This window comes from Epinephelus fuscoguttatus, linkage group LG18, assembly GCF_011397635.1.
Source record: "Epinephelus fuscoguttatus linkage group LG18, E.fuscoguttatus.final_Chr_v1".
In the NCBI taxonomy this organism is placed as follows: domain Eukaryota; kingdom Metazoa; phylum Chordata; class Actinopteri; order Perciformes; family Serranidae; genus Epinephelus; species Epinephelus fuscoguttatus.
The window spans coordinates 17,780,020-17,806,612 of NC_064769.1; the positions used below are offsets into that span (position 1 = coordinate 17,780,020).

A 26,593-nucleotide genomic window follows, 5' to 3' on the forward strand; every position below is an offset into this window, starting at 1 on the left:
TTATTATTAAAAGTGCTATGCAGCATATTTACACAGGAACAGTATCAATAGCCTGTGGCATTTATAGTCTTCAATATAACAGGGCAAAATAGTTTATGACTGTACAATCATTTTATCATGTCGCTACACATCTTGTATGTCGGTCTATCAGAGATTTAAAATGAGGTTTGACTAAATCTCACAGAATAGCTGCTAAAAGACTGAATTAGTCTTTAATCTGGATCTGTGTATAGCTGAGTGGAGCTCTAGATAGATTCCAACGTCAAGAAACTCCAGTGACCTCTGACATGAGCCTGTTTGGACAAAAGCAGCTGTGTGCTGTCCTGTGTGTGTGTGTGTGTGTGTGTGTGTGTGTGTGTGTGTGTGTGTTTCTACTCTGATGCAGAATTTGACAAACCTGTGAGAATCCTCTACCTTATAGGAGGGGAGACACATCTCCTGTGAACCTGACACCAATGCAAACAAGTTCAGAGATGGACACACAAAGGTAAACGAACCCTGGTCGAGTTTCATCAATCATCTCGTCAAGCTGTTCAAACAATAGAGTGTAATATACTGACCATGTTCACACTGATTAGTGTTGTTATTGCCACACAGCCGACTTCTATATCACTAAGTAGATTAACTCAAGTATTGTACTTAAGTACAGTTTTGAAGTACTTTACTCAAGTATATCATTTTCTGTTCCTTTACATTTCTACTCTACTACATTAATTTCCTGAGTTTAGTTAGCTAACTGATTAACGCAAAATATAATCAACAATTTAGGTATCTTTATATCAATAAGACTTTATTGCTCCTAAAAGGAAATTTACAAGCAGTAAATAAAGTAAACTTTATATTTTGATGCTCATTACTTTTATATTTTTATTTAAAGCAGTCACTAGGTGCTTTTATTTTATGGTGTTTTTGGCGGCCACTGTGGACAAAAGCAGTTGTAAAGATCTTGATCTGGTAAGCTTGTGGATTTGACTTGGAATGGAGTAAAATAAAAAGCTGCAACTTATTTTAAATGCTGTTTTTCTTTATAAAGCACGGGTGTTTGCAGGATGGATAGCAAAGAGGTAATGGCTCTCTTTGTGGCGTTCTAAGATTATGAGCTGTAGGGGCGTCGCTAGCGTAGTGGATAGTGCCGGCACCCCATGTACACATGTACATGTCCCCACTCTCTGTCTCCCCATTTCACTCTCTGTCCTGTAAATGAAGGCAAAAAGCCCATAAAAATAATCTTAAAAAAGATTATGAGCTGTAATGTGACAATGATGAAACTGTTTTAGTGAAATTCACACATGTGTTACATGTAAGCCTATGACGAACACACTTGGTTGCTTGCTGGTAATAATATTTTGAACTTCTAGTACTTGCTACTTGTTGAGAAGCTAAAGTTATCAACATTCTCCAGTTATGTTATGTCTTTACAACATTAAGTCAACACCCAAGGCTGACCGTGTTTTTGCCCCTGCTCTTTCCTGCCTCAGTATCAGCCTTTACCACAAAATATAACATCAAAAATAAAATTCATCTCGTCCTGCTTCCTTTTGTCCGGCTAACGTACAACTCCCAAACTTTGCCTGGGAAAGTGTAAACGTAAAGGCTCTTTCAGTTTCTTCTGATTTCGCAGGGAATCGGACAAACACAAAGAGTCATTAGATAGAGATAGTTGGTCGCCAGTGGTCTCTTTTGCTTATCTAGGTCATATGGAGGCATCCGTATTGAACTGAGACTGTCTCTGAACCAGCAGCACTGTGGCACAGTGGTTAGCAGTGTTGCCTTGCAGCAAGACGGTTCCTTGTTTAAACGTGGGGGGCCCCCCCCCCCCCCCCAACAGGATAACCGGTTACGAAAAATGAATGAATGTTTCTTAACTGATTAAAAACTCCTTGCAGCTTGTAAACTTTACTTGTAACAGAGAGTATTGTATGTAGAGTCTGACCTGTGGTATTGCTACTTTTACCTTTACTACAAGTTCTGAGTGCTTTTTCCACTAATGATTTTTACTGTCTAATTAAATAGGAGTAAAAGGTCAAAGGTCACCTGAGAGGTCATTCAATAACCTTCAAAAACCATGCCATCTGTAGATCGCTGGAACAAGCTAACACTCAGAAAACACACTTAAAAACAGTGAGGGTGAATGGTGGTGTCAGCTGATCTGTAGTTCTCAGCAGAGACACACGTCCCTGCTCTGCATGTTGGGTGCAGCTCAAACCTGCAGACGGACATTACACCTCAACACATGTCAGGCTCACGTAACATATTACACATTGTTACACTGAATTGAATCAGAAGTGATTGTCTGGACTGTTGCATCAGTTGTTTACTGACGATTTTCCGTCAGGCACCATCGGTTTGTTGCATCATTGCCAATCAGTGTGAACGGATGATGGCTTGCCATAACACGTCCTCCACACAACTCTGTATTAGAGTTCACTGCCCCTGCCCCCGCTCTCCAAACTCACTTCCACAGTTTTATATCTCTCATCTTTATCTTTGTCTCATATTATTTTATTCTTAATTTTAAATGTGCGTGATAAATGTGTGGGGGCCAACAAGACATGGTGGCATCCAGGGGGAGCTCCTCAGCTTCCACACCCTCGTCTCAACGCTGTGATTGGATGATCAGGATCCCTGAAGTGTTGTGTCATCTTCCAAAAGATGTTTCTCATTCATTTTGAGGTGAGGGCTGACTATTTGCTCACAGTGGAAGGGACGTACTCAGCAGTCACACAAGGATTAAGTGGAGATTGGGGACACAAGGTGCTGCAGTATCCTGGTGAACAGGTGAGTGTCATTTTGAGTTCTTCAGTCGTGTTGCGGTGTCTTCTACTATGGCAATACTCTGCAGACTTTATTAGATAATCTGTTCTGCAGGAGACGAGGCCCTCTTATAGTCAGTTTGCACATTTACATGTCGCCCATTGATAAAGAGATACTGGAACAATCTGCCTGTTGACATGGTGGAAACATATTGGAAGATATGCAAATAAATCTGCAAGGCCTTTCATAAAGCTACACTCGACGTAATGCCATATCATGCAGACCTACCTTAATTATGTGGAGAGGAAATGGGTTGAGGAGACTGCAGAGTGTGACAGAGTGACAGAGTGACAGAGCTGGTTGAGGGCAGAGGAGTTCACTAGACGATTAAGCAGCAGTTCAAGGTAAGAGGCTTCACTTACAGCACAAAACTCCACTGGAAAAAAAAAAAAAATTTACATATGTGTGTGGTGGCTTGAGAGTTAGAAAGCCATTTTTTCTTGAATATTAGCACTTTAGTTCCAGCAGAAAATAAAGCAGACTGATATATGGTTTGATACCACTGTACTATGTTTGCTTTTTCTCTTTTTTATCCAGTGCATTAGCTGCTAAAATGTGTATTTATCTTTATGATTTTTTCTAAGTGAGCATGCCTTAGATTCATTTTTTATTGTTTTACTACGGTTAGACAGTGTCATTATTATGCTTTGCTTGACGAGTGAGGAAATCTATCTTGATAGATGTTGTTTGGGGGAAGTATATTTCTGAGAGCAACAGTGGGATTCCCGATAAAACTAAGTTTACTAAACTAAGCCACAGTCCACTTCCACTTAAGTTCTGGCATTTGAATTTCCCCTGTGTAACTGCAATGAATCTCATAAAGGGTCCAAAGAGTTAATTTGTGGTGCAATACATCTGTATTAACAGTTAATGTGACAATACTCAGTAACAGGTGCGGTGCTTTTAAATGGAATTTCACCTAAACCTGGAGTGGGTGATGTGCAAGAGCTGTGGCATAAATAAAGAGCCAAGTTTAGGAAGTGTGTCACATGGCACCTCCTTTGAAGCATTTCAAAAAACACATCAGTCACATTGTTGTAATGTGCAGCGAACAACTGCACCAGTACAACCTTACACAACCATATTTACATCTTTGATACTGGATGATTATTGATCCTTATCTCATAGCTAACTAACTCTGTTTCATTATCCCTGTCACAACTGCTACTAACAACTGAACCTGCTATGTTCTCTTTATCTGACAGGTCTTTGTTCCTCTGGCTGCTGACCTCTGACCTCGCCGACATGGAGGTTTTATACCTCAACTCCTCAATGCTCTTCGTCTCCCACAGACCCATCAACTACACCATCGGTGACAAGACAGTGTACGAGCGCTGCAAAGACATGCCTGCTGTCATCATTTGGTACTTGTGCCTGCAGTTCATCAACATGTTCCTCGGCATTCCGGCCAACCTCATGGTGCTGTGGCTCATCCACAAGAACAAGGGGGACTCCTCCACCTCAGATATCTTCATCCTCCATCTGGCGATTCTGGACGTACTCTTCTGTCTCATCCCTCCCCTTGAGCTCGCCAACATAGTGTTCCTCACCACCAGCAGCACCTGGTACGTGCTCCGCTTCTTCTACGGCATCAAAGACTCCTCACCTCTCTTCCTCTCCTGCATCTGCCTGGACCGCTACATGGCTGTCGTCCACCCCATCACCTTCACTGAGCTCAAGGACCGTCAGCACAGAACAATCCTGGCCATCGTGGTCTGGCTGATCACTCTGGCCTATGCTGCTGCTAAATGTGTTGGCAACATTGTCAACTTCGAAAAGGTCTTCACGGGGATGATTCTGGCAGCGTTTATCTTCATGGTGTACTGCAACATAGCGATCCTCTGGGTGCTGAGGCAGTCTGGGCCCGGCAGAGATGAAATGCATCCTGTGAAGAAGAGAGCCTTTAAGATGGTCCTCATCATCCTGGCCATTATTGTGTTCAACTACTTCCCACCTGTCGCGCTCTTCCCCTTCCAGCATTACTTCTCTCCTGATGTGTTCCGTTGCTACATTCACTACGTCGCATTCGGCTTGATGGACTTCAGTAGCAGCATTCAGCCGATGCTCTATCTGTCCAAGGAAAAGATCAACTGCTGTCAGAGCTGCACGATGCAAAACTAATAAGGATACATGTTTGCTTTCATGTTAATGTACTGTTGTTGTATGATATAGGAAAATATTAAGTTCTTCTTTTTGTTTGATCTGATTTTGAAAATGCCGATTGTTGAGAAGATGTGTTGTGCAGTGGTTCCAGTTCAGGCGCCAGAAGAAAATGTCAGCATATTAAATGTTTCTGCAAACCACATACACCTTACATTCGCTCGTCTCTTAGGTATCATGTCAACGTTTCTAAAGTGCAATAGTAAGGAGCTAATTTCGTCACCCAGAGGTGGAGGGTATGATGAACGGCGTGTCACCTAGGCGAGATGGCTGCCAAACTGCAGACCAGTGAGCCCAATATTGGAGACCAACCAACAACAGAACCAGTTGTTTTTAATGAGGTATTGCTGTGTTTCCAGCAGCTTTTTAGCTCCCAAACATGAGTGTTTTTCTAAGCAACCCATTGCTCTTTCACTAGCAGGGACAGTGCCATGAAAATGGGTTGCTTTGTACCAAAACATTGCTGCCTTTCCAGCGCAGTCTGAGCCCCCAAAAGTGAATTTATCAAGCCAAAACATGTTTCCTACCCATAACCAAATCTTTTTTTTTAGCCTAAACCTAAGCACACGTTCACCACAGCGTTGTTGAAATATAAAGTTGCAGCATATCCGCTATAAAATGTACAAATGTAAGGTTTCCATGGTTTTCAGAAATGTACAATGTCAACATTTTCTTGGCTGTTGGGTTGGTGGTTCCCAAATGCCGATCTGGGTCCCCAAACACTGACTTTAAATATTAAGATTTGTGCCTGCTCTGATGCTGATAAAATATGCACAAAATGAATTAATAGTATATTGTTTAGATGTATAGATTTCTTACAAAGTCTCTCTGCCAGGGAACTTTTAAGCATGTGTTACATTTTTTGATAAAAGGTCAAAAAAAAAAATCCTCTGTTACCTCAGGTGGTGATACAAGTGAGATACAAGAGCTGAAACAATTAATCATTTGATGCAAAAAAGAGTAAATGTCAACTTTTTAATAACTGTCATTAATGATCAAAATATTTTTAAGGCGTACAATGCAAAAAAAAGAAAAAATAACCTTCTTTTTCTTGTCTTTATGGTGAATTAATTCTTGACTTTTGTTTACATAGACAATAATTTTGAAGACATTACCTGGAGCACTGAGGAACTGCAATGGTCATTTTTCACAACTTTATTTTTCATTTTCCACACTCAACAATTAATTGATTAATTTAAAAAATAATCAACTCAATTGCTAATAAAAATAATCGTTGTAGCTCTAAGAAATACCGATCCTCAAGCACTTACACTCTCAATCAATTAGTGATACATCTGTTTCATACTGCTGTGGAGACAGCTGTCACATGTAGCATCCTCGGCCATCAAAGCATCTTTCTAGTATAATAATGTATGTTATAATGTATTCTACATTGAGTTGCCTTAACTTCAGCTTTATGAACAGGCAGGACACCTCTCCACCATCTATCCATGGCAAGAAACTAAATCTTTGTGCCTTTTTGTGTCAAGGAACAATCACTGGGGCCCACTGCATCATGCAGGCACTTATCCATATAAACTGTTGTATTGGCTTTTCTGGTTGCGCTAAATGTGAAAAAAGAATGTATTTTAATAAATTTGTACTCTTGTGAAGATGTTCTTTTTTTTGCACATTGCTTTTCATTTCAAATAAATATTCCTATAAAGTATAAATAAGACATACAAACATCTCTTGGTTAATGTTTCTCTTTAATTTAGACACAAATCACACAAAAGTAAGTCACATTAAACTCCTAGTAGCAAACACTCAGTTTAATATACATTGCTGTGCAGGTATATCAACCAGTTGCCACAACAAACGGTAGCCCTATCATCATAAACATGACGTCTCACCCCTGTGTGTCAGTTTCAGACGTGTTTCCTGGCAGCACAGTGAGGAACCTAAAACACATCCTCTAAAAGCTCGACATTCTTTGAAATCAGCATGGCTTACAAAACAATTATTAATTTACTATTAAAAGCAGGTCGATCAGTACTGAATATCTGCAGTAACGTTATTACACAAATACATTCGTGTCAGTTCGATGGATCAGACTGCTGACTGTAGAGTTAAAGCTATATACAGCAATATATTAATGATCTTCACCTTAAGTCACTGTTGCAGCACACATTTCTAACCCTCGGGCTACTACAAAGTGAATACATGTGCAAGAAGCATCTTCAGTCTAAAACAATTATATTGTTATAGTTTACTGACCCCTGTGGGGGAAACTTATTTTCTCCACAGGGAGGTCAAAGGTCAGGACCAGCTGCAAGACAGAAACCTGGACCAGGGATTCAGTGACTTGCTTCAGCAGGGTGGTAGAAACCACTAGCACCTCCTGTCACTCCGACAGACACTGCATTCAGTATTTCTTTTACTTTAAAGCATTTTAAAAACACACTACCAACATTTTGGTAACAAACAGCATGTTTAAAAGAACATCTGTTCTTTTAGGGTCCCGTTTTCTGTCTCTTTACACCATGTTGAGACGACTACAAGAATCAATGAAAATAAAAGTCATTAATTGTAAGGAACTGCTAAATATTTGGACCTATATCACAGCAAAGATTAGACAACAGTGTATTGCACTGTACCACAAACATCACATACAGTTTGGAGCATGAGAGCTCATCCTTGACCTCAGGAACAGCAGTTAGACAAAAACAATCAATACTTCACTTCTTAAATGAGCATTTGTATATCAATTACTCACCCCATGTTATGGTGAATTTTCTCACATGCCACCGTGGTGACGGAAAAATATCCTGATGAATCTAACAATTTAACAACAGCAAAACTGTATCAAAACATGCATTTACAAACCCATACAACTCGTGCAGTATAATCCCAGCCTCATTTATCCAGTCTTTTGCTCAGTAGTTCGCAAACAGTGCACCATTTCCAGCGGGGAACTGTGCGGAAAGTGAAACTTAATTGAAGCTCCTTCCAATGCCAGACTCCATTGACAAAAACAGTAATTTTACCTCGCTGAATGCAGGAGCTGCTGGTCTACCACTGCATCGCTCAGTTAGTTTGTTTGTGTTACTGTGTGACTTTGGTGTTTTTACAGGTTAGTTTGGATTCACCAAAGTCACACAATTACAGGAACAAACTATCTGATCGAGGCAGTGGAGGACCAGAAGACCTGGTATTCAGTGAGGTAAAATTACTGTTTTTGTCAATGGGGTCTGGCATTGAAGAGAGCATCAGTAAGATGCACTTTCTGTTCAGTTCCCTGTTGGAAAGGGCTGTCTGTTTGGGAGGTACTGAGCAAACGACTGGATAAATGGGACTTGAATTATACGGCATGAGGTGTGTGAGAGTTTGTCATGGATGTTTTGGTCTAGTTTTGCTGTTATTAAACAGCAAAACTAGACCAAAACTAGAATTTTCTCAATTTTTGAATTCTTCATTCACTTGCGACATGGGAGAAAAACATACAAATGGTCATTTGGGGGTTGAAGTATTTCTTTAACTAAAGCTCCACTTGCTAGCTTTTTCTGGAGCTTTTCAACCACAGCACACAACCTTAGTGGACTGAAAACAACGCTGCACTAAAACAGCACAGGTGGGTGGATGTTGTTTAAGGTACTGGAGAGACGATGAAAGATGATTCAGGAAGTCCAATTTGAGCAACAGTTTGAAGAGTTTGGACACATATTAGACACAAAAATACTGCACAACAGTTTGTAATACCCTGTTGATGTAGGCTGTGAGATGAGTTTCTATAATAGCTATAACATGAGCTTGATGTACAGCCAATATACTCATTTTTTAAAAATTTGGTTCTAATTTCTATCAGTGTCTGAAAGTGTCTCTGAGGCTGAGGGTCGGTTTGTTTCAGCCTCGCTGGTGCCCCCGTCGCTTTGAGCCTTCTGCTCCTTGGCTGCGTGCATCTTCAGGTGCTTCTTAAGCGAGGACTGGTCGGTGTAGGTCTTCCCACACTGGCTGCAGAGGAAGACCTTCTCTTTGGTGTGGACCAGCTCGTGTCTCTTCAGGTGGCCCGACCTGCTGAAGCTCTTGCTGCAGTACGAGCAGCTGTACTCCTTCTCGCCTGTGTGAGTCCTCTGGTGCAGCTTGAGGCTGCTGGCCACCGTGAACTTCTTGCCGCACTCGTTGCAGCTGTATGGTCTTTCTCCCGTGTGCATCCGCATGTGTATGGTGAGGTGGCCCGCCTGGCTGAAGGTCTTCTTGCACAGCTCGCAGCTGTAGGGCCGCTCTCCAGTGTGAATCCTGTAGTGTGTCTTGAGGTCGCCCAAGCCATTGAACCTTTTCCCGCACTGAGCGCAGCAGTATGGCTTCTCACCGGTGTGGATCCTCTCGTGTATACGCAGGTTGCCCGCGTTGCTGAACGTTTTGCCACACTCCTGGCAGCTGTAAGGCCTCTCCCCAGTGTGTGTCCGCAAGTGGACTTTGAGCTGGTTGTGCTCGTTGAAGCACTTCCCACAGTGTGAGCAGGAATAAGGCTTCTCCCCAGTGTGGACACGTTTGTGTATCCTAAGCTGACTGGGATGGGCGTACGTTTTACTGCAGATGTTGCAGCTATAGGGTCTTTCTCCTGTGTGGGTGCGCTTGTGCGATTTGAGAAGATCCGCCCGGCCGAAGCGCTTGCCACAGTAGCTGCAGCTGTGGGCCTTCTCAGCACTGTGTGTCTTGATGTGGATGTTGAGCGAGGCTGCTCTACTAAACGTTTTGGGACAAGAGGGACAGCGCAAAAAATTGTCACGGATCTCCAAATACTCATCTGCGGGAACAGCAGCATTTTCCTCGTGCGCCACCACCCCTGGCTCCACATCCTGTCTGCTCTCTGCATCAGGATCTATTCCTGATTCAGGGTAAAACCTCAACACATGCTTCAACTCTTGCTTGGAGAAACAGTCATTGTCACTATAATCCAACACCCCGTTCTGCTCCTCCTCCTCCTCCGTCTTAATGAACTGTCCATCCTGCATGTAAGTGTCTGAAACAATGGTGACTTTAACTTCACTGTCGCTGCCTCTGGAGTCCTGTTCCAGGCCTGTAGATGGCGGCAGCGGCGCATACGCATCATGACTGTCAAAACTGACCTCTGTGCTCTCGTTTTTTATCGGCCTCATAGTCAGATTGAGAAGCGAGGGAGGCTGGGAGAGGTCAATAGCACCGTTTTCATCCAGGCAAGGCTCTGTTTTTACAGATATCAAGTTCTGGGTGGACATGCCTGCCTCTGCTGCGTTCACACAGGGGCTTTCTACCATACGATCAGTCTGCAGTAAAAAGGGGGAAGAAGACGTGCTCTCCCTCATCTTGTCTTTCTGCTTCCTCCTGGTGCTCTTCTTGTCACTGCTGCATATAGACACCTTGAACGTGCTCTGGGTGGAGTTGATAGCATGATTGTTCCATTCTGATGTCGAAAACTTTTCAGTGGCGTCTTGTTCATGAACATCTGTGGGGAAAAAAAAGCCAAAGCAAAAGGTTATACAAACCTACAGTACAGGTAAAATGTTTGATTAACTGACAGTCACTAGTTTAAGAAGGGAAAAACATTAAATGACACTGTGGAAGCAACAAAACAGCCTCAACAAACTTAACTGATGTATAATTTAAAGTTGCATCAAATGATATTTTTTGGTTACATGGCAAATGTAAGTCCAATATTCACTCTCCATTTCTCTCCATTTACTAACTCTTGAGGGAACTATCTGGCTCTATAGCTGCTAAATGCTCCACTATGTTTACCAGCTCCCTGCTAGCTTTGCCTGTCTGTAATTTGGTGTTGGACAGGTAGTGTACAACAGGCTGATCGCAGCTTTTTTTTTGCTGCCTGTTACAACTGGACATGAGGTAAATCTGAGTGAAGCTTAATCCGAGTGGGCAAGAAAACAAAAACAACAGACTGAAAGACACTAAAATGTTCTACAAAGCTGAGGGGTCACTGCAAGCAACCTTTTCATCATTACACAGTCATTTCATGCATTTCCAACATTAAGATGTTGGTTAGGGCAGCGTTAACAAGAGGATGCCTTAAGGCACCTTGTTCAGTTTTATTTTTAACACAATATGGGTATTATTACGGCTGAACTGAACATGTTGAATGCATTACACTTAAAGTGATATTACAGATTATATATTACAACATGTAAAATATAGTCTGGAACATTATCAACATAACGTCTGGTGCAATACTAAAGCAGTGGCATTAACGTTGTTATTTATGTCTACAAGACATAAATAGACTAAGTAATTTGATATACACTTTTTTGTCTCAGCTATCTATGAATGACTGACGCTTATAGAAGGATTCAGTGGACCAGAACTGGGCTGCCAAAGGGTCCAATCCGGGAAGCAGGACGACTTTGCACATCTAATTTTGATGCAGTGTAAAGGCTAAGAGTTGGCAGGTTTCAGGAACAAGTAAAACAGTAAGTAGCCTGCTTCATATAAAGTGCGGCTTCGGAGGCTTTTCCACTCTGACCAGAATACAGATCTTAGCAAAAACAATGAATACTTATTGCGGTCACATTCAAAGATACTGAATTCTGTGCAAAATATTATCAATCAGCAGCTTCAGTATAAAAGAATCTGTATCAGACTTATATGTTAAAACTATATTTGGAGCCTATTGCTAAGACACTGCAAAACTTTTGATGTATAGATGGTTTATAAGGCAGGAGATTACTTAACCTGCTTCGTCAATAGCTTCCACTTTAGTATGGTGTTGTGAGGCCAGCATTACTACACAAGAGTAGAAACATATGGAAAGATGCACATGCAATGACAGTGAGTAGACTGACTGCATGTGGAAAACTAAGACGTACTGTTAAAATTGTGATAGTTTTTCTTATAACATTTCAGGTTATTCATCATCTGTTTTGAAAATGAAGGTTTTTTCAGAACATAAATGTGCTCTTTTTACACTAAAAAAGGGGAACATATGTTTTTATGAAATGGTGTCACTGGTCTGGCCCATTTGAGATCAAACTGGGCTGTATATGGCCAATGAACTAAAATAAGTTTTAAAAGTATAATTCAAAACAATCAATGTACTGAAACCTGAGTTGTTTATGTCTGCCTGTTATACTGTCTTATGCTGCCTTTAATGTATGCCTATATAAACACACACACACACACACACACACACACACACACACACACACACACACACAATCTGCTGACAGTGCAGGGGATGCATGAACAAAAGGACAGTAGCTGCATGTCGCTACAGAGCCTTACCCCTTGCAGCAGACTCGGTGCTCTTCTGTGCAAACAGCAGCCGTTTCAGGCCCTCATTTTCGGACTCGATCCTCCGTATTGTGCCCTGGTACTCGGACAGGGTCCGGTCCACTGAGTCCAGGATGTCGCTCACTGTGGCTTTAAAGATCTCGTTCAGAGAAGACTCCAGGAAGATCTTCAGATCACTCGACTTGGCCATGTTGGACCGGGTGGTTGCAGCTCTGGACACCTCGCCCGATGGTTTGTGTATATGGTTGCAAGTGTCTGGGAAAAAAGTGGGTGTGTGTGAGTCTGCTGCTGCCGTGTGCGGAACAAACAAAGCAGACAGTCGCACGAAAGTGACGGCGAGGAAAAGCTGGTTTTGTTTTGCTAACAGGTCTTTAGCGCCCCTGCTGGTGTGGAGGGGAACCGTTGGATTAGCAGAGGCCCGAGCTAATGTTACTATGGTAGTGTTAACACAAGTTAAACACGGTGATAAATGGTGTTTAAATAACAAGAACTGCAAAACTAAAGCAGCACTGCTACTTTAATACTTATAATACTACTAGCACCACTACTGCTAAATTATCTAGCCTATTACAACCACTAAGTTAGCCAGCAACTAACTCACTACAACTGCAAGGATGCTCACATAAATGCTAGGTAATGCTAATACTTTAATACCAACGGTTATGCTAAAGCTAATCATGCTAACGACACTGTGTATAATATATACATAGGTTAGCTTCATCACGAGTAAAGCTAGTATGCTAATGATAATGTTCCTTGTCATTTTAAAGCGTCATTAACGAATAAGGAGTAATGGTACATAATATTACTGATTTGGGTTAAGTAGGCTTCCATTAATAGCCAATGTGCTAGTTAGTATGCTATAACTATATAGCATCAACAAATAGGATTTTTATTGTTCTAAGCAAAATGCTAACTAGCACAATTCTAATGATATTCATGCTAAATGCTGCTACTTATAAAGCTAATAATGATTCGCAGCTGTTAATCATATACAGGTTATTCTAATGCAACTAAAATGCACATATTTGTTGTTATAGCACTTATTAAAGGTATCTTTGCATTTTTATCATACATTGTTCTATGCTATATTTGACCTCTTGGGTGTTGCAGTACTTTGCCATATTTTAACCTCTTAAATAGATGTTTAATGTATGCACCAAAGCAAAAATTCCATGTAAGTGGAAACTTAATTGGCAATTTTGATTTTAATGATGATAGATGATGATAACTACGTATTCACAATGAGTAATGCTAAAACTGATTAATAGGTCATGACATTAATTTAATGATGTGTTACTCAGTTAAGGTTTTAAAGCAAATAACATTTAGAAATAGGAAACAGTATAGTAAAGAGGTATGCGGCCTATGTAGTGTTGTTTTTATTGGTAAGCCTTTGGAGAAACATGTCTGTGTTTAACAAGCTTTTCTGTCCACAGCCACACACTAACCCAGTAGAAGACAGTAAACTAACAAAGAGAGGCACAGATAATTTAAGTACAGCTAATGACTTGTACACATTGCATCTGGACACCTTCTGGTTTTACCACATCATTCCTGTTGTCATTTTCAGGAATGAAGCTGAGCCACTCCCCTCGCCTGACCTGTATGTGTGTGCTTGCAGGCCCTCAGGGCAGTGGGCGTGGACCAAGGCCTCTCAGGTGTCTCTGAGCTCTAGAGTCATCTGCCAATCACAATGTGCCTTTTTTTTCTTCCCCTTTGTAACCACTCAAATTCTCCTCTTCTTTTTTCCACAGCCATACCTGCTGAGTGACGAACGGGTCGTAGGGAGACTGAAGTCTGATTTTGATCTATCTAAAATGGACAGGAAGCGTGAAGAAGAAGGAGGAGGACCAGGGCCAGACTAGCACTTGTGACTTGCATGCATCGTTATGCGACACCACGGACTAGATGGCTGCTCCTCTTAAAAGACAGCGGATGTGAGGCCTGTTTGTTGTGCGCAGCAGGTTCAGGCGTAATCAACTGAGGGTTATTTGTATGCTTGTGTGTGTGTGTGTGTGTGTGAGTGGATATGTCTGTGAGGGTGCAGCCCTCTTACAGTGGTGTAAAGCCAGTATAACACAGTGGTGTGTCTTTCCCTCCCACAAGACTTAAAACCTCACAAGCCGGCTGATCATATGATGTTGCTTTAAAGAGCCTGGAGGGGGTAAGTCATGCTTCACAGTTGAAAAGATTTCTATTAATGAGATTGTTTTTTTGGTCTTTGAGGTTTAAAAATGCTCACATTCATGTGTGTGTCATGTCCACCGGTGTTAATGAATGACATTATATGTATACAGTCACATAGGTCATTTCACAACTTTCGCTTTACTCAGTGTGAGTGAGTTCCTCTTTTTATTTTATCCTCTCGGGTATGTTTTTTTTTAAATATTGTAACTTCTCCTTTAATATTTTAAACAGTATCCCAAGACTGCGGTGTGCTGTATAAACTTCCCATGCATTAAGCAACTTCTGGTATTGTCCACTAAGGGCAGTTTTTTGTGTGTGTAAAATTACATTTGACTGAAAGCATCCTAATTTATTCTTATTTTTTATGATCTTATCAGAGATCTCTGTAGTCATCTGAGCATTCCTTCCACAGTTTTTCTCATCAACAGTGCTGCTAAAGATACCAACACACAGAGGATTAACTGTGTTATTATCTAAAACACAGTATTTTATCAAAGTGCAGCAAGCGATTGTAATCAGTACTGCATTATAACGAAATGTTTCACTTTATGTTTAAATGTAGTGAGCGAAACTTTCAGATTTTGGCATAAAACCCCCAAGAGACACAATACTCCCTATCAGAATTTTAATTTAAGTTTTAGTATCTCCACATTTTTAGTTTCAAACACAGTGTCATTCATTTAACAGACGATCCTCTTTGTTAACCCTCGTTAACTCTCGTTGTACATGCACTTTAGCACTTGTTGCACCCTGACAGGAACTGAGAAGTGAGCACCCACACAGGAAATGTGGTCAAGGTCTGTCCCGGATGTTGGTTGCATGACGTGAATAGAATAATGAAGATAGACAGAGAAGTAGAGAAATATTTAAAATAAACTGTGACAAACAGGGGGAAAGCCAGATGAGGGTGAGATCAAATTAAAGATTAAAGTAGGTGGAAGAGATATGAGGTGTGACATTTTGACTGTGCTCATCACCAGCACAAACAGACATGATATTTTGTTTGCAGTCTTAGTTTGTGTTGACAACATGCAGTTCACATGTGGACTCGTGCTTTTATCCTTTGCCCAGAGTCACTGTGCTGCGTGGTGATAAGATGATAAACACAGGACACGGGCAGTTAAACTGTTCACCAGAAAAAGCCCCTTAACCCCACCCTCTCTGCATCTTTCTTAATCGACACAGTACACCTCTACCTCTTTTTCTTTTTCTATCTCTCCTGCTTGCTCGATCGGCTGATTTTCTGTGTCTGTGGTCAGGAAGTACAAACACGCTTCTATGACATTTCACTAAAAGTCTATTGCACTGCACACCTGCAGTGCCACACCAAGTAGATAAAAACAATTGACAAATGAGCAGCGCGGGCTAAAAAACACCAGACAAAAACCTTCCTTCAGGCTGGATTGTGTTGACATACAAGTGGTGAGTGTTTGGAGTATTTTTGCATCATCAGGGCCATAAATAGCTTTATGTCAGCTTGGTTTTTGCTAGTCTGTAATTTAGAATACTTTGTTCTTCAGTAGTTTTAAATGTACTATTTCTCATGGATGAATAGAAATAAAGAGCCAAAAGCCAACACATGATTCATCACTATTACTCTACAAACAAATATAGTAGAGTCCTGTGAATAGCTTTTTTGTCTCTCGGCTAATCAGATGTTCCTCGTGGAAGTTACCCAAAAAGTTGTTTTCATTTCACAAAGAACCAGTTAAACAGAACAACTCTGCATTTGTTGGTTCATGATGTTACAGCTCACATAATTTTAGGGAAGAATTTCTCGTGCTGCTTTAGATGGGGTTGTTGTAAAATATCTTTCAACATTTTTCTTTTTCTTCACAGATCTGTGAATGGCGCCACTGAAAGTTTTAACATGCTGCAGGATTTCACATTTATGGGATCTTACAAAATGATCATCCTTCATATGTCAGAGGAGGACATTTTGTAGCAAGACAACAGTCAGAGCTACAGCATCTTTTATCAAAACCCACAAACACCCCAACAACGGAACTGACAGAGTTACATGCTAATGGAGGAGGAAAACTTGAACTCCTCTCTGCTAGACATCACAGCCTCAGTCCTTCAGCAGCCTGAACAAGACACATGGACCTCTATCGACCACCAGTTCATCAATGGAGAGCAGGAGACTGTTGTGTGGGGTGACACAGAAGTGCAGATAAATCAGGCACACGGGACAGATGTACTCAGTCTCTCCACGAAGGCAGGAGGAGAGATGCCTGAGGAGGCAGAACCGTGGGAGCAGATAATATGGCCAGTGCGCCCCGTGACCTGCGGTGCTCCGCTTTCCTTCGCCACAGTGCAGTGGGATATGCCTGATCCCTTTGCTGCAGAGACGCCCTCACTCATGACTGACAGCAGCTTGGCCAATGAGCTGGACTCTGGCAGCGTGACGAGTCAAGACACCACTTCCCCGTCGCTTCAATCTCAAGACGTTAATGCAGGGGTTTTTATACAGGAGGGCAGAGAGGAAGACGATGGGTTTGATTCACAGCCTCTCAGCTCAAACCTAGAATGGACAGGAAACAGCTCTGAGGTATGTACTGTATGTGAGGGGATACAAAGCGAGGTGTGATGTTGTCATGCTGCCATTATTTAGAAGTTTGTCTATTTCTGTGTGTCTAATGTGAGCATATACAGCTTCAGATACAGTTTCCTGTGTCATTACGCTTCCTTCACTGAGCGTTGACTTGACTCTGGCCTCACCACCTCAGTCTTTATCTTTTCAGAGACACGTGTTTGAGCTTCTGTAGTAGGTTGGGGAATAGAGTGGATATAATGTTGGTCATATGAGTGCGGCTTTTTTCTCATGACCTACTGGCAATCACAAGCTTTCTCAAACAACTCATACTCATGATCAAATGGCCTGTGTTGCAATTTCCAGCCATGTGATGCTGCAGATGTGCAAGAGCCACCGACACAGGAAAGGGAAGATCCAATACATGAGGTGATAGACAGTAATAACGGTACGTATTACTCTGAGAGACGACTTTAATTAGGTGTTTTTCTGTTTGTTCCATTTCAGTTTGAGAAGTCATGATTCAACTTTTTCAAAATCTTTCAGAAGTCCCACTCAGGACAGACTCAGAAGAAGAGAAGGAGGGACACTCAGCAACGTCGGATCCTGTCGAAACTGTGGACTTAATTGATACTCTCAAAGAGACTGACATCTCAGATGATGAGGCGGACACTTTTGTAGATGTAAAACTAGAAGAGGAACGGGAGGAGCCCGATGTTCTGCTGACTGGACAGGAAGACTCAGAGGAAGAGCAAACTTTAACGAACGGTGTTGAGACTGAAGCTGAGAGCGAAGTGGGAGAAGAGGAGCTGAGTGTGACAAACGTGTCCTGCGCTGAAGAAAGTGAAGAGGCAAAAGCTGTCAGTTGTCTGAGTGATGTGTGAGTATCATGGATTTAACATGAGAAAGTAACAGGAAGTGTTTATTAAAGGAATATGTCACCCGCCAAATGACTGTTTGTGTAGCAGTTACTCACCCAGTGTTGAATTTGTGAAAAAACTTCTCTCACATGCCTCCATGGTAAACAAAGAATCTAAAAACGGAGGGAGATTCTTGATGAATAGAATTCATAGACAACTGCATATAACGATAGCAAGACTTCCATCCAAAACATCCATTATAATCCAAGTCTCAATTATCCAGTCGTATGCTCAGTACTTTCCAAACAGACAGCCCTCTCTGACAAAGGGAATTGAACTGAAAGTGGAACAAGCGGACAGTGAGCCATACTCCATTGACAAAAACAATAATTTTATGTTGCTGAACACAGGAGCTGCTGGTCTACAGCTGCACTGTAGGTTAGTCTATTCGTGTTACTGTGTGTCTTTGGTTAATCTGAACTAACTGTTAAAACATAAAAGTCACTCAGTAACACACACTAACTAACTGATTGAGGCAGCTGTGGACCAGAAGCTCCCGTGTTTAGCTAGGTAAAATTACTGTTTTTGTCAATGGAGTCTGGCTTTAAAGAGAGCATAGATAGGTTTCACTTGTCGGTCAGTTTCCTGTTGGAAAGGGGGGTCTGTTTGGGAAGTACTGAGGACACAACTGGATAAACGAGACTTGGATTACATGGCATAAGTTGCGTGAACGTTTTTAAATTGAATTGATGTAGTTGTGATGTTGTTAAACGCAGACCCTGATTACTTCAATTCATCAAGAACGTCCTCCATTTTTTGACTAACTTCACCCATCGTGGAGGCATGTGAGTAAAACAGAGGGTTATTTAACAAATTCAGTGTGACATGGGGTGAGTAAATAATATACAAATGTTCATTTGTAGGGCGAACTATTCCTTTAACATGATCATGTGCTGTTTTAAAATTAACTACAGTGCATATTTCAATCATACTTTGTAGGGCACTTCCTGCAGAGCCACTACAAACTGACGATACTGGACCAACCCGAAACACAGATAAGCTAATTGATCTGCCGCAGCCAGAGCTTTTAGAGGAAGAGAGGCACTCAGGGACTGAAGAGGACATAGAGATACAACAACGGTTACATGAAGATTCCACAGGTCAGACTGAAGAGCCAGAAATGTGCGAAGATGTAGATGAGAACGTGGACCCGGAACAGTCAGCGGCTGCAGATGACAACGACGAAGAACTGTTGATACAGGTGGCAGGTACTGCAGAGAAGATAGAAAACTCAGCAGAGATAGTAGAGCTGGCTGTAAACCTCGAGGAGACAAATTGTTTAGAGCAACAAGATTGTAACCAAACGACTTCGCAGGACGCAGAGCTGTCACCACAGCCTCAACCCGCTGAGTCCCAACAGCTTGAGATGACCGAAGAGTCAGAGCATATCCAGGCAGAGGTGTCACAAGACTCTGACCAACATCTGGAACAGTCACCAGAGATGGAACTGACCGAAGAGTCAACCCAACCTGAAACTGAGTCCACTCAGTCAGAGCAGTCAGTTTGTGTCGAAGCTGAAGACCCCGGAGTGGCGGAGCAGCAAGAACAGACGGAGCCATCGGAGCAGAATGAGCAGACGCTGCAAACGGCCAACTTGTCTCAGCCAGCGCTCTGTGAGCAGCTTGTGCAGCCAGAGACAGATGAGTCAGGGATAACAGAGCATCTGTCTCCTGAGAGTGAGGTCACACAGCAGACAGGGGAGGCCAAGTTCAACCTGGTAGACAAACAGGCTGAGGCGTCACATCAGGGTGAAGAAGAAGAAGTAGGAGGCGGTGAGGACGGGTCCATGCAAACAGTTGTTGCAAATGGAGAGCAACCTAAACCCCCCGAGACAGCAGTGCCTCATATGAATGGAGACGAGGTGAACAGAGAGATGGCCCGCCGCCTCGCTGAAAGGCTGTATAAGTTGGATGGCATCCAACGTGTGGACGTGGTGAAGCACTTAGACAAAGAGTAAGCACATATTATATATATATATATATTTTATCTTCCTTTAGTTGAAACTCTGTAAACCCACAACTCGCCATTGGAGCTGAAGAGGCTTTTCTGCTGCTGTAGGTGCTGCTCAGCATGATATAACTGTTGTATAACATCTTCTGTAGCTTTGGAGGAGCTTTTTAAAGTCAGAGAAAATAACCCTGGTGATGTCATCAGGATTATCTTTGCTACCAATTAATCACAGACAGTCTGTGTTACAAATTGGGGTCTTAGAGATAAGGCTTTGGCATTTACCAGACATGGAGGGCCCTATTTAAACAGTCTATAGCGTGTGGTCTAAAGTCCCTGGAGCACGTGCATGTAGGGCTTGTCCAACTAAACACATAGGGGTTGTATTTAGTCCCTTAATTAATCATAGGTGTGTTTTAGGTGTACCATGAATCCAATCGATGAAGTTGTGTTGCTCCTTGTGCATAATTGCACACAGTGTGTCTCATCATTTAAGACCTTTTATTCAGTCAAACAATCAAACAAATGTCTGATTTTTTCGCACAAAACAAACAGTTGTTGCCTGTGCTATTGACTTTAGACCAGGTTTTTCTTTGTTGATGACGCAATCACTTTCTGTTACCTCAAAATAGCAACGTGCCTGACCACACCACATTGCAAGACCTACACACCCATCGGCGCACAGATGGGCGCAAGTACAGTTGGTTCCTATTTTTGGAACTTGACTCTAAAAGCAACGTTTTATTGTGTCTCTGGTTGCACATGTCATATGGGGTTTTGGGTATGTCATCATAATATTGAGATTTAGCTAAAATATAATAAGTGACTGGTCACACTACAGTTAATTTGTACAGTTTTGTGGAGCTTTTGACAGATTAAGTTGAGTGACATGAACACTGAGTTCCTCTATATGCTTTGCCGTGACATTTAAGCAGCCATCTAACATTTAATTCAGACCACATCATCTTCCTTTGCCTCCAGTTTAGATTAAATAGTAATAACTATCCTTAAAAAAATATTGTCATTTTGAGACCATTTTATGTCACCCATATAATGATAGTATAATGGCATAGTTATGCAAATACACCATGCAAAAAGCAATTAACTTTTAATTCCCTGAGAATATTCAGTCATTGGAATTGAAATGTAAAAAAAAGATCCTAAATTTCATAAATAAATCAAACATAAATATGTGTGTGTAGGAGGTGAGCCCCACCCACACTGAAACTCTGACACAGAGAGTAGACAAGAGGACTGAAGCTGCATGACTAGAAACATGATTAGACAGCAGAACATGTCTCAGCATAGGTTTGTTTGTTCATTAGGCTCAGGGGCTGTGAAAAAAAAAACACTTAGGTGCTGCGCACAGATCCTGCAGTGGTCGGGTAAACACTGCTGTTTATTCCAGCATCCTGTTAGCTAAAATGTTGCTGACTTTCTTATGTAAACAAACACAGATATAAACACATGTGCTAAAATATGGACATGACCTTGATCATTTTTGCTGACTTCGATAATTCAATGACATAATCAGCATGACAGTCCTTTCTAATAAACAAAGCTGTGGTAACTCTGACACAGAATGTGTTTCGTCTCTGTTTAGTAATGACTTCAGTCGTGTTGTCGGGGAGGAATACCTCAAACACTTTGACTTCACCGAGCAGAGTCTCGATCATGCCCTGAGGTGAGAATTACAGAGGTGGAGCTTGGATGGCACACAGTAACATCTTTCACAAAGCATGCTCATAAAACCTCCCATAATCTTTTTTATTTCCCTGTGGTTTCTCTCCCTCCCAGGTCTTTTCTGAAAGTGGTAGTGCTGATAGGAGAGACCCAGGAGAGAGAGCGCGTGCTGCAGCATTTCGCCTGCCGCTTCCATCAGTGCAACCCCGACTCCTTCCCCTCTTCAGGTGAGCCTCAGTCATGCTTTGCTTTTTGTTTTCTGCTCAAAGATACAGCAGTGAGTTCTTAGATGTGATGGATGAGTGGATCATTTTCCTTCGTTTTTATGTCCTCAGAGTCTGTGTTGGCTCTCACATGTGCTTTGATGCTTCTCAACACTGACCTGCACGGACAGGTGGGACACATTTATGACTATTTACATCTTAAGTTTTGCTCTGACATGACACCGTGTTACTAGATGATCTCTGTGAGTCAACTGTTTTTTTGTGTGTTTTAACAGAATGTAGGAAAATCCATGTCCTCCTCGAAGTTTGTGTCCAACCTGGATGGGATGAATGAAGATGAAAACTTCAGCAAGGATCTCTTGAAGGTAATAACTGCTGCTGATCTCTGTCAGAAAGCAAACTCAAACCATTGTTGGTGACCATTATTTAACCCTTTCTACTCCATTTCTACTGCAGACTCTTTACAATTCCATTAAGAATGAACCGCTGGAGTGGGCTGTGTAAGTGCACTGAGTTAAACACTCTTTTTCTCCACTCATCACATTTATTATCACAAACATGCAGTAAGAATCTCTCTGTTACAGTGATGAGGAGGAACTAAAGAGCAGTGTGCTGTTGGATGAAGAAGCAGGAGAAGATGCGCCGCTGCGTTCAAAAGCCAACCCTTTCCAGGACGTTCCTCACGACAAAACGGCCTCTGTGGTCAAACAGGGATTCCTCCAGAGGAAGCTGCATGCTGACATCGACGGCAAACGCAGTGAGTGAGACACAAACACAATTTCTTTTGTTTTTTATTCATCATTCTTTAATGTTTTACACTATATTATCCTGTTAAGTGTTTTCTGTGGTAACTCAGTCAGCAGTTCTCATTATCATATGAACTATGCCATGGGTTAGTGCTCTTAAGCGCTCTTAATTAAGAGAATGTGTAAAATGTCAACTTATAATATGTATAAAGATGAACCCTGCACAAGCTGCCTCGATCATTGTGGGCTTTAATATGAGTGGAGTCTAATTTTCATACACCCACTGACTGTTTTTGTGTGGCAGCTCCGTGGGGGAAGAGAGGATGGAAGACTTTCTATGGAGTGCTGAGGGGAATGGTCCTTTACTTACAGAAGGTGAGTAACTCAGCTCTATATCCAACATGATTCTCCTCAATATCAGTATTAACAGTGTGTTTTCCTACAGTATACATGCTTAGAATTTAAGGAGTGTGTGTGTGTGTGTCAGGATGATTACAGGAAGGACCAGCCGACTAACGAGGAGGTGGTGAGTGTGCATCACTCTCTGGCCGAGCCAGCAGCCGACTACACCAAGAAGCCGCATGTCTTCCGTTTGCAGACGGCTGACTGGAGGGTTTTCCTCTTTCAGGCCTCGTAAGTCAGAGCACAGCTGGAGTGTGTTTATGTGTGTGTCCGTGTGTGTGTGTGTGTGTGTGTGTGTGTGTGTGTGAAAGAGTCTGACATTCAGTGTCACAACTCACTGTTTGATTTCCCAACAGATCCAAAGTGGAGATGAATTCATGGATCAACCGCATCAACCTGGTTTCAGCTCTTCAATCCTCGCCTCCGTTCCCCGCTGCTGTCGGCTCTCAGAGGAGGTTCTTCAGACCGATCCTTCCCGCCTCGCGGTCTGCTCAAACTCTGGTACACACTCCTATTCTTTCTCTTTCTTAGTGACCAAGTCATTTTTATATTATGGGTTTTTCTGTAGTTTTAAATGTTAAAAGTCTAGTTTGTAGGATTTACTGGCACATAGCAGTGAGGCTGCAGAACTAAAACTTCTGCCATGTGCCAGTTGTGTGGGAGAATGATGGTGTATCTAGAGCAAGAGTTTGAATTGTCTGTTCTGGGGTACTGTAGAACAACATGATGGATTCCATGTAGGAGGATGCGCTCTATAAGTAGATGTAAGCGGCTCATTCTAACGTAACGAAATCACAGTGATTCATATTTTCAGGTGATTATACACTAATAAAAACATAGTTATCAATATTATATTACAGTCATGCCAAAAGATGCCTCTAAATGCTTCACACTGGACCTTTAAATGTTACAATGCATGTTAGTACAGTAAGATAAAAATGCCACAGGTTTGATTCCTTTCATATAAGTCAAGCCACCACTTTACATGTTCTTCTGGGTACAAAACTCTCAATGTCTCATGACTTTGGATGTAGCTCATATTTTGCCTTCTCAGTCAACGATTACTTTTAGGTACTGGATTTGACTTCAACTCCAACTCACATTACAAGCAATTACCATAATACATGTAATACATGCACAACACCCACAGCTCTTGACATTAACTTCCTGAAATGGTTTCTGTTTGCTTTTTCTCTCTAATATCAGGAACAACCAGTAAAACTATCACATGTATTTTTTTAACAATTTCTTTTGTCCCATTAAAGTGAGTCTATGTAACTTTAGCTGAAGAGGGCACACTGTGTCATCATGTGACAGTTACGTACATGATACTGCCACAAATGCGACATCTATTGCCAGTTACATAGCAACACAAGCTAACATTAACCTCCATAAGCTACTGGTCATAACAGACCAAAGACGGCTGGAGCAACAAAACCTGAGTGTACTGAACTGAGCAAAGGTGCATTTTCATTGCTCAGTCCTTTTTTTTTTAAAAAAAAAAAATGTTACATAGTCTCACTTTTAAATAAAATATACGTCCTCATGTGTTCTGATGACGCCTTCCTACATAATTAAGGAGGAAAATGCAGGTTTTTTTTGCAACTTGGATAACAGTTAATACAGTGCAGAAATTAATCACATGATGCCCATTTCCCACGATACACATCAATGCTTCACCTCTGCAGCTGAAGTAAGACAGGAGTAATACTTTACAACAATTTTATCTGTGTGTTCTTCAGCAGCATTTTGCATCACATCAATTTGCAAGACGCCTTTATCTGTTCTTCTCTTCTGTTCCCTGTGTAGGAACGTCAGCTGCAGTCTCATGCAGGAATGCTGGAGTCCTTCAAGGCAGACTTGTCGTACCTGCAGCAAAAACTGCCGGAGGGCAAAAAAGCCAAAGCCAAGGAGCTGGAGGAGCATCGCGTCAGAATGGAGTACCTGACTCATGAGGTAATGAAGGCGCTGTGGGTGACAGTGTGTGTGTATAAATGTAAATATAAAGACACATGAGTGACCCTGTGTCTCTTCGACCCTGCAGATGTGTCGCTATGAGATCTACATCCAAGCACTGGAGGCCTGGAAGAAAGTAAGGAGGGCAGGTGTTGGTAGGTTGAGCATCGCAGACCTGAACCTGTTTGATAAAGCCGTGTGTACAGACTCTCTGGAGGAGGAAGAGGAGGAGGAAGGAGGGCTGAAAAAGTCCCACTCCAGCCCGTCTCTGGACCTGGAGATGGCTCCTCCGCCCATGGTTAAAGTCAGACGCAACATCTCAGAAAGACGGACTTATCGCAGGACCATGATGCCTCGATGGCATAAAGATGTCTGAACATTTTTTATGACCAGTTGAAAATGCGGATTTATTGTTTCTGCTGTGAATTGACGGGACTTCAGTAAATGTTGTTAATGGAGGCACTGAGCAGAAAACCAGAGAAACACCAGAGTTATACCTGCCTTAGAAAGTTATCCTTTTGTTGTTGACATCACCGCAATGACTAGTATTGTTTTCACCTTGTGAGTATGTGTGTGTGTGTTTGATCATGGCAAAATGTGGCCCTGGAGACAACTGTTACAGTGGGAAGTACCACAGAAGCGGTTTTGATTAGTTACGTGTCTTCCTGTCTGTCTGTTTGTCTGTGGACAGATTTTGTCAGTGCGATAGTCTCGCAACCGTGCAAGATGCAGTTATGAAACGTTACAGGTGTTTAGTTGAGATCACAATGAAGACGGAGTTCGAAGATGGGTCTGGTTGGAGCAAGGGCGCTGGAAGTAGGTGGGAAGGAAGTAGGGAAGGAGCCAATGGCCCCCCACTTTATGCCCATTGTCCACATTCGTTTTAAGTCTTGGACTGGCTGGAGTGATCCCATCTCACAACAGTGTCTCATTATATTGTTTTTCTCCATTTTGATCTTGTGCACTTTTAAAAAGACAAACCTCAGGGAATCCCAAACTCTCAGTGTCTCTCAGGATAGGAAGTGGGATCCTGATTCATTTGTTGAGTGTCTCAAAGTGTCCAGACCTAATTTATTTAGTCTTGTTGTTCTGACTTTGGTCTGTAGTGGTACTTATAACAGAACAAAGTAACTCATATGTTATTTTAACTGTGGGGAAAAAAATGTGCCTTTAAAATGTAAACCACTAGAGGGGGCTGTAGTACAGCACAACTCAGTGAATGTAGGGAGACAGGATGTGCTGTTGCTATTTTTTAAGGAATCCTAATTGCACTTTTTTGTTTTTAATATTGTGTGTGATATGTTGATATCACTGTTAAGTATTGTTTCAAATGAAGGGTAAATTTTGCATCATGTATTTTTTTCTCGTTGGGGAAAAATAAAGTGTTACTTCTGTTAATCATTCAGTATGACACTTCTGGTTTGATGGCCTGTAGGCTCACAATGATGCAATGTAGTGATGGATGCAAATGTTTACTTTTTTTTTTTTTTTTTTAAGAAATTACATCAGAGGCGGGGCATTTTGAAAGTCTTAGAAAATTTCCCTTTAATACCAACCTCAACCTCTTGGTAAAATCTTCTATAATTTTATTTATTTTTTATTGTATGTCAGTGTTTCCCGTGAATCTTTGAAACTGAGCTCTGAGGGTGAAGGTTTTTAACGTATTATTCACAGGGCCACAGCGAGTGTTGCGGACTGATCAAACTGATAAATTAACTCAGAGTTAAATCGGTCTGAAGATCCAGTGGTCTGTAAAATTGTTCATTCAAATAATGGTGTTTCCTGGAAAAGTGCGAT

General features: G+C 41.7%; 3 protein-coding genes across 4 annotated transcripts; 2 read left to right on the top strand and 1 right to left on the bottom strand.

Annotated features, from left to right (window-relative positions):
- Nucleotides 1-4,059: 4,059 nt before the first annotated feature.
- On the top strand, nucleotides 4,060-4,935 carry LOC125906378 (proteinase-activated receptor 3). Its single transcript, XM_049604997.1, has one exon. It carries the CDS (start codon nucleotides 4,060-4,062, stop codon nucleotides 4,933-4,935), a length of 876 nt encoding a protein of 291 aa, XP_049460954.1.
- A 1,735-nt stretch (nucleotides 4,936-6,670) lies between these two features.
- On the bottom strand, nucleotides 6,671-12,506 carry LOC125878665 (zinc finger protein 436). The gene is made up of 2 exons (XM_049560035.1): nucleotides 12,187-12,506; nucleotides 6,671-10,399 (listed from the first exon to the last, which is right to left on the bottom strand). The coding sequence occupies exons 1-2, from the start codon at nucleotides 12,383-12,385 to the stop codon at nucleotides 8,766-8,768; spliced, it is 1,833 nt and encodes a 610-aa protein (XP_049415992.1). The 5' UTR covers nucleotides 12,386-12,506; the 3' UTR covers nucleotides 6,671-8,765.
- Nucleotides 12,507-12,691: 185 nt separating this feature from the next.
- LOC125878664 (PH and SEC7 domain-containing protein 3) lies at nucleotides 12,692-26,204 on the top strand. 2 transcript variants are annotated; one of them, XM_049560033.1, is made up of 19 exons: nucleotides 12,692-12,828; nucleotides 13,769-13,856; nucleotides 13,953-14,135; nucleotides 14,305-14,362; nucleotides 16,225-16,936; nucleotides 17,285-17,366; nucleotides 17,465-17,798; nucleotides 18,778-19,791; nucleotides 21,389-21,469; nucleotides 21,583-21,695; nucleotides 21,804-21,862; nucleotides 21,968-22,057; nucleotides 22,149-22,192; nucleotides 22,277-22,449; nucleotides 22,743-22,813; nucleotides 22,926-23,071; nucleotides 23,197-23,341; nucleotides 24,650-24,796; nucleotides 24,885-26,204. In XM_049560033.1, the coding sequence occupies exons 5-19, from the start codon at nucleotides 16,406-16,408 to the stop codon at nucleotides 25,170-25,172; spliced, it is 3,318 nt and encodes a 1,105-aa protein (XP_049415990.1). In that variant the 5' UTR covers nucleotides 12,692-12,828; nucleotides 13,769-13,856; nucleotides 13,953-14,135; nucleotides 14,305-14,362; nucleotides 16,225-16,405; the 3' UTR covers nucleotides 25,173-26,204. The 2 variants fall into 2 exon arrangements, with proteins under 2 accessions (XP_049415990.1, XP_049415991.1); XM_049560034.1 differs by lacking the exons at nucleotides 12,692-12,828; nucleotides 13,769-13,856; nucleotides 13,953-14,135; nucleotides 14,305-14,362 and adding an exon at nucleotides 15,509-15,807.
- The last annotated feature ends 389 nt before the right edge of the window (nucleotides 26,205-26,593 follow it).